This window comes from Ranitomeya imitator, chromosome 2 (genome assembly GCF_032444005.1).
Source record: "Ranitomeya imitator isolate aRanImi1 chromosome 2, aRanImi1.pri, whole genome shotgun sequence".
In the NCBI taxonomy this organism is placed as follows: domain Eukaryota; kingdom Metazoa; phylum Chordata; class Amphibia; order Anura; family Dendrobatidae; genus Ranitomeya; species Ranitomeya imitator.
This window is the reverse complement of record NC_091283.1, coordinates 51,815,515-51,832,589: the sequence shown is the minus strand read 5'-3', so window position 1 is coordinate 51,832,589 and position 17,075 is coordinate 51,815,515. Positions and strand designations below refer to the sequence as shown.

Here is a 17,075-nt window from a genome sequence, read left to right as displayed (position 1 = left end):
CGCGGCTTGTGATTGGTCGCGCAAGCGGTCACATGGGTGGTCGCGCGACCAATCACAAGCCGCGATGTCACCGCAAGGTCCTGCAAGCGCTGATTCGAAGGAAGAAAGGCTGCCGGTTAGTACCAGGGAGCGTCAGAGGGTAAGTATAGCGATATTTTTTATTTTAATTCTTTATTTTACACTTAAATATGGATTCCGATACCGATTTCCGATATTGCAAACATATCGGAACTCGGGATCGGAATTCCGATACCAGATTCAGAAGATCGCCGACTTCATGGCCGACCCCACACAGGGGTCGGGTCGGGTTTCATGAAACCCGACTTTGCCAAAAGTCGGCGACTTCCGAAAATGGCCGACCCGTTTCGCTCAACCCTACTACACAAGCATGCTGGGATGAGAACGATGGACATTTTCAATACCTGTTTTAAAACATCAGTCCAAATTTCAGTATGATAGATTGTCTCCTTTAAAAGTTTACAGCAGACTGTATATATGTTTTCACAAATATTTGAGCCCATGGATCCATTATATGTCCATTTTGCAAGCAGGCGAGAAAATGTCGTCATATGGATGTCATACGGATGTCACACAAATTCTTATATGTGAGAAAATCGCAACCTCGCCCTGCACACGGATGACCTACTCATCACTGTTCAGAGAACATTTCTGTGATTCTCATCTGTGTAACACGGACCGTTTTTTTATACATTGTGTGTGACTCCAGCCTTAATGTGATGATGCAGATTATGGTTGCTGTATGCCCTGAGCAAAACACTTGATGCAAGGAGCATTTATGCACATTTTATCCTAAGTGCATTTTCTTCATAATGCCTGGCAGTTATACATGACATCAATCTAACACTCATCTCTCTTCTTTTTATATAGGTTTATATCTCCTTCATCTGTTGCACATATATGCATTTTTTAGGTTATCGTCCCTGGGTACCCTCACTTATCTTCCCTTCTTTTAAGGTCCACACTGACAGACTTTACTGCCACCCTGCGAGTGGCAGTGGTGTATCGTCCTCCGGTCCCCTCCTGTAAGTTCATGGATCACTTTGCCCACTGGCTTCCACATTTTCTATCCTGTGAAATCCCCATCCTCATCATGGGAGACTTCAACATCCCCATTGGGGATCCCCTCTTCACATCTGCCACTCACCTTTTATCTCTAACCTTCTCCTTCAGCCTTTCACAGCTTACTAACTCTCCCACACATGAAGATGGAAAACCGCTGGACCTGGTCTTCTCCTGGCTCTGCTCAGTGTATGAATTTACCAACTTCCTGCTCCTGCTCTCTGACCACAACCTTCTTTCATTTTCTGTCAAGAACTGTCACCCCGCTCTGGACACCACCACTTTCCACACTTACACAAATAAACGTGCCATTAACACCCAGATACTTATGAAGAATTTGCAGTCATCATAAGCCCCAATCTCCTCCCTCTCATGTCCTGACTTTGCACTGAAATATTATAATGATACATTGCAGAGTGCCCTCGATGCAACTGCACCTCATACACATAGAACAGCTCAGCACAGATGGTGACAATCGTAACACGTGCTGCAAACACGTTTCCTACAGCAGTAATCCAGGTGCACCTAACGTCTGTGGAGAAAATCCAATCTGGTCGAAAATTGAATAAATTACAGTATAAGTTTATGCTTAAAACATACAACTCTGCTTTTTACCTCTCCAAACATATCTATTTCAACCCCCTCCTTACTTCACTATCCAAAAATCCTAAACGTCTCTTTGACACTTTTCATTCCCTCCTCAATCCAAGAGTACAGGCCCCAACCACTGACATCATTGCTGACAATCTGGCCAATTATTTCAAAGAACAAATTGACCATATCCAGAAAATTTTCTCCCAATTCCTTCATACCGTACACTGTCCTCTCTACCCCGCTGTATCTAACTCATTCTCTGTCTTTGAATCAGTCAAGGAAGAAGTGATCACGCTCCTTGCATCTTCTCATCCTACTACTTGCACCAGTGATCCTATTCACTCACATCTCCTCCAGTCCTTTTCCCCGGCTGTCACAACTCACCTAACAAAAATATTCAACCTCTCTCTTCTGGTATTTTGTCTTCTCATTTAAACATGCCAGCATACATCCATTACTGAAAAAAATCCCTTGATCAAAACTTTATAGTATTTAAACATTAAAGTGTTTGATGATTCGAGTGGTAGGTGTAACTCTGGTGTTCTTGTGTGCCTGCATTCACTCCCCCAGGCAAGGACGCTGACTTACTCACCACCCTAGCCATCCGTCCATGGCTCCTGCCTCCACTTCAGTTCCCTAGGGCAAATCTCCTGCCAGTGCACTTATAGTGCATGGGCACATGCTTCCTGTCACTTAAAGATACAGTGCACACTCTTCTAATGCATCCCCAGCCAATAGCTGGGAGACCTGTTGTGAATTCTGTTGTCGGGCTCCCTCCTGTGGTCATGAATGGTACTTCGGCTGGTTCTGTCCATGGACTTCCTCTGGTGGGTGTTTCTGAGTTTCCTTCCACAGGTGACGAGGTTAATTCGTTAGCTGCCGTTCTATTTAACTCCACTCAGATCTTTGCTCCACGCCACCTGTCAATGTTCCAGTGTTGGTCTAGTTCACTCCTGGATCGTTCTTGTGACCTGTCTTCCCTTGTATTTCTTGGGTTTGCTATTTTTCTGTCCTGCTGGCTATTTTTATTGTTGTCTTGCTTGCTGGAAGCTCTGGGACGCAGAGGGAGCGCCTCCGCACCGTGAGTCGGTGCGGAGGGTCTTTTTTGCGCCCTCTGCGTGGTCTTTTTGTAGGTTTTTGTGCTGACCGCAAAGTTAACCTTTCCTATCCTCGGTCTGTTCAGTAAGTCGGGCCTCACTTTGCTAAATCTATTTCATCTCTGTGTTTGTATTTTCATCTTTACTCACAGTCATTATATGTGGGGGGCTGCCTTTTCCTTTGGGGAATTTCTCTGAGGCAAGGTAGGCTTTATTTTTCTATCTTCAGGGCTAGCTAGTTCCTTAGGCTGTGCCGAGATGCATAGGGAGCGTTAGTCGCAATCCACGGCTATTTCTAGTGTGTTTGATAGGATTAGGGATTGCGGTCAGCAGGGTTCCCACGTCCCAGAGCTCGTCCTTATTATCAATAACTATCAGGTCATTCTGTGTGCTCTTAACCACCAGGTCCATTATTGTCCTGACCACCAGGTCATAACAGTACAGGTGGCCCAAAGTACTAATGCATCTCAATAGAGGGATAAGAGAAGTTCTGAGACCATTTTTTTTTTCTTTTCAGTGTGTTTTGTCTCTCTGTTCCCCTTTACCTCTGGGTGGTTCAGGACACTGGTGTAAACATGGACATTCAAGGTCTGTCCTCTTGGATGGATAATCTCACTACAAGGGTACAAAACATTCAAGATTTTGTGGTTCAGAATCCGATGTCAGAGCCTAGGATTCCAATTCCTGATTTGTTTTTTGGTGATAGATCTAAGTTCTTGAATTTAAAAAATAATTGTAAATTGTTTCTTGCATTGAAACCTCGCTTCTCAGGTGACCCTGTTCAACAAGTAAAGATCATTATTTCTTTGTTACGTGGTGACCCTCAAGACTGGGCATTTTCCCTTGCGCCAGGAGATCCGGCATTGCGTGATGTGGATGCGTTTTTCCTGGCGCTTGGATTGCTTTATGATGAACCTAATTCAGTGGATCAGGCAGAGAAAATCTTGTTGGCTCTGTGTCAGGGTCAGGATGAAGCGGAGATATATTGTCAGAAGTTTAGAAAGTGGTCTGTGCTCACTCAGTGGAATGAATGTGCCCTGGCAGCAATCTTCAGAAAGGGTCTCTCTGAAGCCCTTAAGGATGTCATGGTGGGGTTTCCCATGCCTGCTGGTCTGAATGAGTCTATGTCCTTGGCCATTCAGATCGATTGACGCTTGAGTGAGCGTAAAGCTGTGCACCATTTGGCGGTATTATCTGAGCATGGGCCTGAGCCTATGCAATGTGATAGGACTTTGACCAGAGCTGAACGGCAAGAACACAGACGTCGGAATGGCCTATGTTTTTACTGTGGTGATTCCACTCATGCTATTTCCGATTGTCCTAAGTGCACTAAGCGGTTTGCTAGGTCTGCCACCATTGGTACGGTACAGTCTAAATTTCTATTGTCTGTTACTCTGATTTGCTCTTTGTCATCCTATTCTGTTATGGCATTTGTGGATTCAGGCGCTGCCCTGAATTTGTTGGACTTGGAGTATGCTAGGCGCTGTGGTTTTTTCTTGGAGCCCTTGCAGTATCCTATTCCATTGAGAGGAATTGATGCTACGCCTTTGGCCAAGAATAAGCCTCAGTACTGGACCCAATTGACCATGTGCATGGCTCCTGCACATCAGAAGGATATCCGCTTTCTGGTGTTGCATAATCTGCATGATGTGGTTGTTTTGGGGTTGCCATGGCTACAGGTTCATAATCCAGTATTGGACTGGAAATCTATGTCTGTGTCCAGCTGGGGTTGCCAGGGGGTACATGGTGATGTTCCATTTTTGTCTATTTCATCTTCCACTCCTTCTGAAGTTCCAGAGTTTTTGTCGGATTATCGGGATGTATTTGATGAGCCCAAATCCAGTGCCCTACCTCCTCATAGGGATTGCGATTGTGCAATTAATTTGATTCCTGGTAGTAAGTTTCCTAAGGGCCGATTGTTCAATTTATCTGTGCCAGAGCACGCCGCTATGCGCAGTTATATAAAGGAGTCCTTGGAAAAAGGCCATATTCGCCCGTCGTCATCACCGTTAGGAGCAGGGTTCTTTTTTGTGGCCAAGAAGGATGGTTCTTTGAGACCTTGTATTGATTACCGCCTTCTTAATAAAATTACAGTCAAATTTCAGTATCCTTTGCCGTTGCTGTCTGATTTGTTTGCTCGTATTAAAGGGGCTAGTTGGTTCACCAAGATAGATCTTCGAGGGGCGTATAATCTTGTGCGTATTAAACAAGGCGATGAATGGAAAACAGCATTTAATATGCCCGAGGGCCATTTTGAGTACCTGGTTATGCCATTCGGGCTTTCCAATGCTCCATCAGTATTTCAGTCCTTTATGCATGACGTCTTCCGAGAGTACCTGGATAAATTCCTGATTGTGTATTTGGATGATATTTTGGTCTTTTCGGATGATTGGGAGTCTCATGTGAAACACGTCAGAATGGTGTTCCAGGTCCTTCGTGCGAATTCCTTGTTTGTGAAGGGGTCAAAGTGTCAATTTGGAGTTCAGAAGGTTTCATTTTTGGGGTTCATTTTTTCCCCTTCTACTATCGAGATGGACCCTGTTAAAGTCCAGGCCATTTACGATTGGACTCAGCCGACATCTGTGAAGAGTCTGCAAAAGTTCTTGGGCTTTGCTAATTTTTATCGGCGCTTCATCGCTAATTTTTCTACTGTTGCTAAACCGGTGACTGATTTGACCAAGAAGGGTGCTGATGTGGTCAATTGGTCTTCTGCGGCTGTAGAGGCTTTTCAGGAGTTGAAGTGTCGTTTTTCTTCTGTGTTGTGCCAGCCAGATGTTTCGCTCCCGTTTCAGGTTGAGGTTGATGCTTCTGAGATTGGAGCAGGGGCTGTTTTGTCGCAAAGAAGTTCTGATGGCTCGGTGATGAAGCCATGTGCTTTCTTTTCTAGAAAGTTTTCGCCTGCTGAGCGTAACTATGATGTTGGTAATCGTGAGTTGTTGGCCATGAAGTGGGCATTCGAGGAGTGGCGTCATTGGCTGGAAGGAGCCAAGCATCGCGTGGTGGTCTTGACAGATCACAAGAATTTGACTTATCTTGAGTCTGCCAAACGGTTGAATCCGAGACAGGCTCGATGGTCGTTAATTTTCTCCCGTTTTGATTTTGTGGTTTCGTACCTTCCGGGCTCTAAGAATGTGAAGGCTGATGCCCTGTCAAGGAGTTTTGTGCCTGACTCTCCGGGTGTTCCTGAGCCGGCGGGTATTCTCAAAAAGGGGGTAATTTTGTCTGCCATCTCCCCTGATTTGCGGCGGGTGCTGCAAAAATTTCAGGCTGATAGACCTGACCGTTGCCCAGCAGAGAAACTGTTTGTCCCTGATAGATGGACTAGTAGAGTTATCTCTGAGATTCATTGTTCAGTGTTGGCTGGGAATCCTGGAATCTTTGGTACCAGAGATTTGGTGGCTAGATCCTTCTGGTGGCCATCTTTGTCATGGGATGTGCGTTCTTTTGTGCAGTCCTGTGGGACTTGTGCTCGGGCTAAGCCCTGCTGTTCTCATGCCAGTGGGTTGCTTTTGCCCTTGCCGGTCCCGAAGAGGCCCTGGACGCATATTTCTATGGATTTTATTTCGGATCTCCCCGTCTCTCAAAAGATGTCGGTCATTTGGGTGGTTTGTGATCGCTTTTCTAAGATGGTCCATTTGGTACCTTTGTCTAAATTGCCTTCCTCCTCTGATTTGGTGCCATTATTTTTCCAGCATGTGGTTCGTTTACATGGTATCCCGTGAACATCGTTTCTGACAGAGGTTCCCAGTTTGTTTCGAGGTTTTGGCGATCCTTTTGTGCTAGGATGGGCATTGATTTGTCTTTTTCCTCGGCTTTTTATCCTCAGACAAATGCCCAAACCGAACGAACTAATCAAACTTTGGAAACATATCTGAGATGCTTTGTTTCTGCTGATCAGGATGATTGGGTGTCCTTTTTGCCGTTGGCTGAGTTCGCCCTTAATAATCGGGCCAGCTCGGCTACTTTGGTTTCGCCGTTTTTCTGCAATTCTGGTTTCCATCCTCGTTTCTCTTCAGGGCAGGTTGAGTCTTCGGACTGTCCTGGTGTAGATACTGTGGTGGATAGGTTGCAGCAGATTTGGACTCATGTGGTGGACAATTTGACATTGTCCCAGGAGAAGGCTCAACGTTTCGCTAACCGCCGGCGCTGTGTGGGTCCCCGACTTCGTGTTGGGGATTTGGTTTGGTTGTCGTCTCGTTATGTTCCTATGAAGGTTTCCTCTCCTAAGTTTAAGCCTCGTTTCATTGGTCCGTATAAGATTTTGGAGGTTATCAATCCTGTGTCATTTCGTTTGGCCCTTCCTGCTTCTTTTGCCATCCATAATGTGTTCCATAGGTCGTTATTGCGGAGATACGTGGCGCCTGTGGTTCCATCCGTTGATCCTCCTGCCCCGGTGTTGGTTGAGGGGGAGTTGGAGTATGTGGTGGAGAAGATTTTGGATTCTCGTGTTTCGAGACGGAAACTCCAGTACCTGGTCAAGTGGAAGGGTTATGGTCAGGAAGATAATTCCAGGGTTTTTGCCTCTGATGTTCATGCTGCCGATCTGGTTCATGCCTTTCATTTGGCTCATCCTGGTCGGCCTGGGGGCTCTGGTGAGGGTTCGGTGACCCCTCCTCAAGGGGGGGTACTGTTGTGAATTCTGTTGTCGGGCTCCCTCCTGTGGTCATGAATGGTACTTCGGCTGGTTCTGTCCATGGACTTCCTCTGGTGGGTGTTTCTGAGTTTCCTTCCACAGGTGACGAGGTTAATTCGTTAGCTGCTGTTCTATTTAACTCCACTTAGATCTTTGCTCCACGCCACCTGTCAATGTTCCAGTGTTGGTCTAGTTCACTCCTGGATCGTTCTTGTGACCTGTCTTCCCAGCAGAAGCTAAGTTTCAGCTTGTATTTCTTGGGTTTGCTATTTTTCTGTCCAGCTGGCTATTTTTATTGTTGTCTTGCTTGCTGGAAGCTCTGGGACGCAGAGGGAGCGCCTCCGCACCGTGAGTCGGTGCGGAGGGTCTTTTTTGCGCCCTCTGCGTGGTCTTTTTGTAGGTTTTTGTGCTGACCGCAAAGTTAACCTTTCTTATCCTCGGTCTGTTCAGTAAGTCGGGCCTCACTTTGCTAAATCTATTTCATCTCTGTGTTTGTATTTTCATCTTTACTCACAGTCATTATATGTGGGGGGCTGCCTTTTCCTTTGGGGAATTTCTCTGAGGCAAGGTAGGCTTTATTTTTCTATCATCAGGGCTAGCTAGTTCCTTAGGCTGTGCCGAGTTGCATAGGGAGCGTTAGGCGCAATCCACGGCTATTTATAGTGTGTTTGATAGGATTAGGGATTGCGGTCAGCAGAGTTCCCACGTCCCAGAGCTCGTCCTTATTATCAGTAACTATCAGGTCATTCCGTGTGCTCTTAACCACCAGGTCCATTATTGTCCTAACCACCAGGTCATAACAGAGACCCTTACTACTTAAGGCACCTCCCCCTGTTGAGAGGTGCCTGAGCAATGTTTGTGCAAAATTAGTTTATACTTGCCTGCCTGCTATTAGGTCCCCTTGTCTGCTTTGTCTAATCTGACCCTGCTTTCTTTAACCTGTACTATTAGCTGTTCTGTCTGCTATCTAAAAACTGCACAGTCTGAACCTGTTCCGGTGGCCGTACTGTCTGCTATCCAGAAACTGCACAGTCTGAACTTGTCCAAGTGGCTGTCCAGTCAGCTATCAAAAAACTGCACAGTTATAACCTGTACCAGCGGCCATCTTATCCTTTCTGGAACATACAATCCAAACCAGCATCTCTGTTCCCTGTGGTCAGCTGCTTCTGCTCCAGACACTGCCCAGAATTGGCAACTGGCAGCAAACTGCCGCACAAGCCTGACCTCACCATCACTTTTATAAGTTGATGCACATGGCAACGATTCCGAATGGCCATGTCCAATTTACTGAGTCCATTTCATGGGCATTATGCATTCTCTGTATGTCATAATATACATCCAAAACCCCTATATTCTCACTTAGTAGTAAAGCAAAAAAAATCCCCAAAATATAGCTTGTGATGAAGCCAGTAGCAGGCTAAACACTGCAATACAAGTTCTAAACAGAACTGATACATAATAAGCCTTCTGCATGACGTATAACTCTTGGACTTCAGATAATTCTACTGCACTTCATGGCACAGACACTTACCCATTTAGATTGAAATAATGGTGCATTTATTTTTAGAAGAAAACTATATTTTGCATAAACAAAAACTTTTTTTTCATTAGTAAATATGTTATATTAATATTTTATAAATTTTCATTTACCTACAATATGTTACATATATTTATATAATGTTAAATACTAAGTAAAATTGCTGCTTGTGCTAGTTCTAAGACCTGGAAAGTTGCTTAAAGGGGTTATCCCGGATCATTGTTGTTAATTATTCAGTAGAAGATATAGAAAAAAACAAACACCCCCATAATCAACCTCCTTAATTCATGTGCTGCCTCTCCACTGCTACTTTGGTCTTCTTTAACAGGCTGCAGTGGTGAACTCACCACTACAATGCATGTATGCATGTGACCACTGCAGCCAATGACGGGGCTCAGCATTTCTGCTCATGTAGATGTTCAAGCTCACTAATTGGCTGTTCGGAGTCACATGCACTTGAGAAGAAAAAAATATTTTTTGAGAAGAAAAATTTTTTAAATACCAGCTCACCCGTCAAAGCATTAGCTGAGCTTCGGGAGCACGGAACCACTGTGTCCAAGCGTGTATAATCCAGCTCCACCGAATCCGTGAAGACAAAAATGCATTGATATTCACACTTATTTGGCTTGTGCTGAAGTCTGTATCCTCTATGTCACAAGCTTTGTAAATAAAGAAACTTTGTCTTCACGGATTCGTTGGAGCAGGACATTTTTCTTCTTTGGGTCACATGCACTTTAGCTTTTATAAAAGTTGGGAGCAGCATCGGAGAGGAAGTGTTAGACCTTGGGAAGGATAGGTAATGGGGTATTTTTATTTTCTATGTCTAAAACTCCATAATATAAAAAAACATTTCCGGACAAGCCCTTTTTATAAACCCTTGAGAAGATCTTAGTAGCAGCATGACTGAGAAAGTGTTCAACATCCCACTCTAGGGTCAATATTTTGCTTTTCATGTGTTGCTAATACACAATGTCGTTTAATTAACGGGCTCTAGGATTAAGAGTCAACTTCTAAAATATCATTCTTGTCAAAGCCCCAATTTCAATCTTATGAATGCAAAAAGCGAAAATAAATGTAGTAACAATAGTGTGCAAGGAATCAGCGTGGGATGAAGGCTAACTGGTAATAACGAGGAAAATTTCCAAATCCACTCATTAATGGTGTTAAGTCTATTTCTGCTATGTCCACAGGTGACCGGAGGCTGAAGTTCTGTAAAATCGTTGTGAGAAACAGAAAAAGCTCCATTCTTGCGAGACCTTCTCCAAGACAGATCCGTTTTCCTGGAGAGTTAAGAAATAATTGAGTAAATCAACGATGCGTTTTCTGACTCAAAAACATTACAAGGTTTAGATCTCTTGCTAATGCAACAGCGCCAAAGATCAATGGATATCGGGGACAAGACTAGGGTTAGTCCGAACAGGGTGCAATGTTCTGCTTTTTTTTTTACTAATTAGTGTTTCCCTGAAGGAGAAGGAGGAGGTGAAGACCTTGTTTTACTGCTGGAGGTTGTGATGGGGATTATTTTAAGTTTTGCGCATTGGAACAAAAGCTTCTTTTGGGAAATTATGCAATTTTGATACAATTTTTGGTTAAATCTAATCAATTGTAAGTGAAAATGTTTCTCACACTTCACTAAATATAAATGAGGTCAGTTGCATTGAAATGAAACTATAGGATTTATTATAGGATTGAATTTTGGTCATGGGATTATTTTATCCCATTGATAATAGTTATACTAATATACAGCAAAAGTCATTTTTAAGTACTATCATCCAGACTTGTAATCTCATGATATAAATGCAAGTTTCATAAGATGAATTGGAGAATGCTAGCAAATTATATAAAAACTAGATGGTGGCTCGATTCTAACGCATCGGGTATTCTAGAATATGTATGTAGTTTATTTCTGAAGTTTTCAGAGTAATGCAATTTATACACAGGATCCGTCCGGCCACGACCAATTGGCGAAGCGTGGTTCAAATTCCACACCAATTCACGGGCGGACTGCGCCTGTCGCTGATTGTTCGCAGCCGGGCACGACCAATCAGTGAAGCCAGGGCCGGCTCCAAGTTTTTGAGGGCACCGGGCGAAAGAGTCTCAGTGGGCCCTCCTCTTTAACACATACCACGATTCATGATGCACAGATACAGCAGAGAAATATAGCTCAGCCAAGTAGCGTATAACACAGCCCACGTAGTATATAACACAGCCCACGTAGCATAAAACACAGCCACGTATTATATAACACAGCCCATGCAGTATATAGTACAGCCCTCATAGTAAATAGCACAGACACGTAGTGTATTGCCCAGCCACATAGTAAATTGCCCAGCCACATAGTATATAGCACAGACACGTAGTATATAGCACAGACACGTAGTATATTGCTCAGCCACATAATATATTGCACAGCCACGTAGTGTATAGCACAGCCACGTAGTATATAGCACAGCCACGCAGTATATAACACAGCCACATAGTATATTGCACAGCCACGTAGTATATAGCACAGCCACATAGTATATAGCACAGCCACGCAGTATATAACACAGCCACATAGTATATTGCACAGCCACGTAGTATATAGCACAGCCACATAGTATATAGCACAGCCACGTAGTATATAGCATAGCCATGCAGTATATAACACAGCCACATAGTATATTGCACAGCCACGTAGTATATAGCACAGCCACGTAGTATGTAGCACAGCCATGTAGTATATAGCACAGAGGAGTAGTATATAACACTGCCCATGCAGTATATAACACAGGCCATGTGGTATAGAGCACAGTGATGTAGTATATTGCCCAGTCACTTAACATATACCACAGCCACGTAGTATATAGCACAGCCCACATAGTATATAGCACAGCCCACATAGTATATAGCACAGAGATGTAGTATATCACACAGCTCACGTAGTATATAGCAATGTGGGCACCATATCCCTGTTTTCTTGATAGTATCAAGCCAATGGGTTGCTCTTCTTCCTCTTCGCCTTGTTCCTTACATTCTTTTGACCATGATGTCCTTTTCCAGTGATTACTCTCTTTGTATGATGTGTCCAAAGTAGGCAAGTAGTAGCCTGATGATTCTTGCTTCCAGTGACATTTCTGGCTTGTTTTGTTCTAAAATTGATGTGTTTGTTTTTCTTGCAATCAATGGTATTGATAACATCATTTTTGCAACACCACATTTCAAAGGTGTCAATTCTTCTGTGTTGTTTTTTTATTGTCCAGGTTTTGCATCCGTATGATACCACAGATAAGGCCAAACTATGAATGAGCCGTGTCTTTGCTACCAGTGAAATGTTTCTCGATTTGATGACCTTGTCCAGTGACTATATTGTTGTTTTAACCATAGCTACTCTCATTGAGATACTGTGTATAAATCCATCCTAAATTAATAGTTATACCCTCAACAACTTTAACCCCTTCACGACATGCGCCGTACTAGTACGGCACATGCCGTGAATCCCCCTTTGATGTGGGCTCCGGCGGTGAGCCCACATCAAAATCGCGACATGTCAGCTGTTTTGTACAGCTGACATGTGCGCGCAATAGTGGCGGGTGAAATCGCTATTCACCCTCCGCTATTAACCTGTTAAATGCCGCTGTCAAACACAGACAGCGGCATTTAACTACCGCATCCGGCCGGGCGGCCGGATATGACGTCATCGCCGACCCCCGTCACATGATCGGGGGTCGGCGATGCATCAGGAAGGTAACCATAGAGGTCCTTGAGGCCTCTATGGTTACTGATGCAGGCCTGCTGTGAGCGCCCCCCTGTGGTCGGCGCTCACAGCACACCTGCATTTCTGCTACATAGCAGCGATCTGATGATCGCTGCTATGTAGCAGAGCTGATCAGGCTATTCCAGCTTCTAGCCTCCCATGGAGGCTATTGAAGCATGGCACAAGTAAAAAAAAATGTTTTTAAAAATATGAAAAAAATATAAAAAATATAAAAGTTTAAATCACCCCCCTTTCGCCCCATCCTAAATAAAACAATAAAAAAAAAATCAAACCTACACATATTTGGTATCGCCGTGTTCAGAATCGCCCGATCTATCAATTAAAAAAAAGCATTAACCTGATCGCTAAACGGCGTAGCAAGAAAAAAATCCGAAACGCCAGAATTACGTTTTTTTGGTCGCCGCGACATTGCATTAAAATGCAATAACAAGCGATCAAAAGAACGCATCTGCGCAAAAATGGTATCATTAAAAACATCAGCTCGGCACGCAAAAAATAAGCCCTCATCCGACCCCAGATCACGAAAAATGGAGACGCTACGGGTATCGGAAAATGGCACTTTTTTTTTTTTTTTTTTTTTAGCAAAGTTTGGAATTTTTTTTCACCACTTAGATAAAAAATAACCTAGTCATGTTAGGTGTCTATGAACTCATAATGACCTAGAGAATCATAACAGCAGGTTAATTTTAGCATTTAGTGAACCTAGCAAAAAAGCCAAACAAAAAACAAGTGTGGGATTGCCCTTTTTTTGCTTTTTTTGCAATTTCACCGCACTTGGAATTTTTTTCCCGTTTTCTAGTAAATGACATGGTAAAACCAATGGTGTCGTTCAAAAGTACAACTTGTCACACAAAAAATAAGCCCTCACATGACCATATTGACGGAAAAATAAAAAAGTTATGGCTCAGGGAAGGAGGGAAGTGAAAAACGAAAACTCAAAAATGAAAAAGGGCCGCGACTTGAAGGGGTTAAAGTTCATGATGATCAATTCAAGCCTCACCATTGTTGCTTAACCCTCTAATATAATGTACTTACCTGATGAGAATGGCATGAATCCATCATTCCGAATGAATTTGCCGGTATCATCCAAGAAATGTCCCGGATTGAACTGATTCGGGTATTTAAAATGTTTTGGATCTCGTAGAACAGAACTAAGCACTGTGTAGATAGTTGTACCCTAGAAATAACAATCCAGTTACATAAATAGTGAATTTCTCAACTATCTATTCATCTCTATTTAATATCCTTAGATTATTGAGCTGTATCGTAGTTATTACTTATAAACATCGACAAGCATCTATTACTGATCACAGAGAGCAGCACCGTTTTACCTGTGGGATAAGAAAATCTCTAAACTTCAAGTCTCGGATCACTTTATGTGGGATTCCCAATGGTATGAGATCAATGTGTCTTTGAATTTCATGGATTACTGCATCCATATAGGGCATATGAGGACGATCCTCTGTACATGGAGCCCTGTTTCTTCCAATCACTTTGTCAATCTCTTGATGGATTCGTTCTGTAATGATGGAAGAAAACTGAGGTATATCCCTTTGCATCACAGACTTGGCCCCATCCTGGATCTCATCATACCTAACAGACCGGACATTCAGCGTCTCCCACTCACACACCTCCTCCTCACCTCGCCCCCTACCTGTCGGAGTCCCATAAGGTTCAGCCCTAGGGCCCCTGTTCTTCTCCATTTACACCTTTGGCCGGGACAGCTCATAGAATCTCATGGCTTTCAGTATCATCTCTAGGCTGACGACACACAGATCTACATCTCTGGACCAGATATCACCTCCCTACTAACCAGAATCCCTCAATGTCTGTCCACTATTTCATCCTTCTTCTCTGCTAGATTTCTGAAACTTAACATGGACAAAACAGAATTCATCATCTTTCCCCCATGACCCCCCAACGAAACTATCAATGACAGTAAATGGCTGCCCACTTTCCCCAGTCCCACAAGCTTGCTGCCTCGGGGTAATCTTTGACGCTGATCTCTCCTTCAAACCTCATATCCAAGCCCTTTCCACCTCCAGCCAACTTCAACTCAAAAATATTTCACGAATCCGTTCATTCCTCAACCAAGAATCTGCAAAAACCCTAGTCCTTGCCCTCATCATCTCTCGCCTTGACTACTGCAACCTCCTGCTCTGTGGCCTCCCCTCGAACACTCTCGCATCCCTCCAATCTATTCTAAACTCAGCTGCCTGACTAATCCACCTGTCCCCCAGCTATTCCCCAGCTTCTCCCCTCTGTTAATCCCTTCACTGGCTCCCCATTGCCCAGAGACTCCAGTACAAAACCCTAACCATGACATACAAAGCCATCCACAGCCTGTCTCCTCCATACACCTGTGACCTCGTCTCCCGCTACTTACCTACATGCAACCTCTGATCCTCACAAGACCTCCTTCTCTACTCCCCTCTTATCTCCTCTTCCCACAATCGTATACAAGATTTCTCTCGCGTATCACCCCTACTCTGGAACCCTCTATCACAACACATCAGACTCTCGCCTACCATCAAAACCTTTAAAAAGAGCCTGAAGACCCACCTCTTCCGACAAGTCTATAACCTGCAGTAACCACCGATTGACCAAACCGCTGCATGACCAGCTCTACCCTCGCCTACTGTATCTTCACCCATCCCTTGTAGATTGTGAGCCTTCGCGGGCAGGGTCCTCTCTCCTCCTGTACCAGTTATGACTTGTATAAACAGGGTACCAGACAACCACATAATGCTTTAGATATTGCGTACAGTTACGCCATAGGGAGCAAAGTTACCCCACTCCATATAAACATAGAAGATCGGAGGAAACAGGAGTATTTAGGGTTAAAAAAAAATAAGCCTTATTACAAAAACATATCAAGTCATATACAGTGGGGCAAAAAAGTATTTAGTCAGTCAGCAATAGTGCAAGTTCCACCACTTAAAAAGATGAGAGGCGTCTGTAATTTACATCATAGGTTGACCTCAACTATGGGAGACAAACTGAGAAAAAAAAATCCAGAAAATCACATTGTCTGTTTTATTAACATTTTATTTGCATATTATGGTGGAAAATAAGTATTTGGTCAGAAACAAAATTTCATCTCAATACTTTGTAATATATCCTTTGGTGGCAATGACAGAGGTCAAACATTTTCTGTAAGTCTTCACAAGGTTGCCACACACTGTTGTTGGTATGTTGGCCCATTCCTCCATGCAGATCTCCTCTAGAGCAGTGATGTTTTTGGCTTTTCGCTTGGCAACACGGACTTTCAACTCCCTCCAAAGGTTTTCTATAGGGTTGAGATCTGGAGACTGGCTAGGCCACTCCAGGACCTTGAAATGCTTCTTACGAAGCCACTCCTTCGTTGCCCTGGAGGTGTGCTTTGGATCATTGTCATGTTGAAAGACCCAGCCACGTTTCATCTTCAATGCCCTTGCTGATGGAAGGAGGTTTGCACTCAAAATCTCACGATACATGGCCCCATTCATTCTTTCATGTACCCGGATCAGTCGTCCTGGCCCCTTTGCAGAGAAACAGCCCCAAAGCAACTCAGTATTCTTTTTCCTCCAAACACGACAAGTTGTGTTTCTACCAAACAGTTCCAGGTTGGTTTCATCAGACCATAGGACATTCTCCCAAAACTCCTCTGGATCATCCAAATGCTCTCTAGCAAACTTCAGACGGGCCCGGACATGTACTGGCTTAAGCAGTGGGACACGTCTGGCACTGCAGGATCTGAGTCCATGGTGGCGTAGCGTGTTACTTATGGTAGGCCTTGTTACATTGGTCCCAGCTCTCTGCAGTTCATTCACTAGGTCCCCCCGCGTGGTTCTTGGATTTTTGCTCACAATTCTTGTGATCATTCTGACCCCACGGGGTGGGATTTTGCGTGGAGCCCCAGATCGAGGGAGATTATCAGTGGTCTTGTATGTCTTCCATTTTCTAATTATTGCTCCCACTGTTGATTTCTTCACTCCAAGCTGGTTGGCTATTGCAGATTCAGTCTTCCCAGCCTGGTGCAGGGCTACAATTTTGTTTCTGGTGTCCTTTGACAGCTCTTTGGTCTTCACCATAGTGGAGTTTGGAGTCAGACTGTTTGAGGGTGTGCACAGGTGTCTTTTTATACTGATAACAAGTTTAAACAGGTGCCATTGCTACAGGTAATGAGTGGAGGAAAGAGGAGACTCTTAAAGAAGAAGTTACAGGTCTGTGGAAGCCAGAAATCTTGATTGTTTGTTTCTGACCAAATACTTATTTTCCACCATAATATGCAAATAAAATGTTAAAAAAACAGACAATGTGATTTTCTGGATTTTTTTTTCTCAGTTTGTCTCCCATAGTTGAGGTCTACCTATGATGTAAATTACAGACGCCTCT

At 43.8% G+C, this 17,075-nt stretch overlaps 1 protein-coding gene across 1 annotated transcript in view; it reads right to left on the bottom strand.

Annotated features, from left to right (window-relative positions):
• Positions 1 to 8,938: 8,938 nt before the first annotated feature.
• LOC138661798 (cytochrome P450 2C19-like) overlaps positions 8,939 to 17,075 on the bottom strand; it is a 48,688-nt gene continuing 40,551 nt past the window's right edge. The window contains exons 7-9 of the mRNA XM_069746723.1: positions 14,030 to 14,217; positions 13,734 to 13,875; positions 8,939 to 10,221 (exon numbers count right to left, since the gene is read on the bottom strand). Coding sequence (XP_069602824.1) covers positions 10,040 to 10,221; positions 13,734 to 13,875; positions 14,030 to 14,217 — 512 coding nt within the window. The 3' untranslated portion in view covers positions 8,939 to 10,039. The remainder of the gene's footprint in view (positions 10,222 to 13,733; positions 13,876 to 14,029; positions 14,218 to 17,075) is intronic.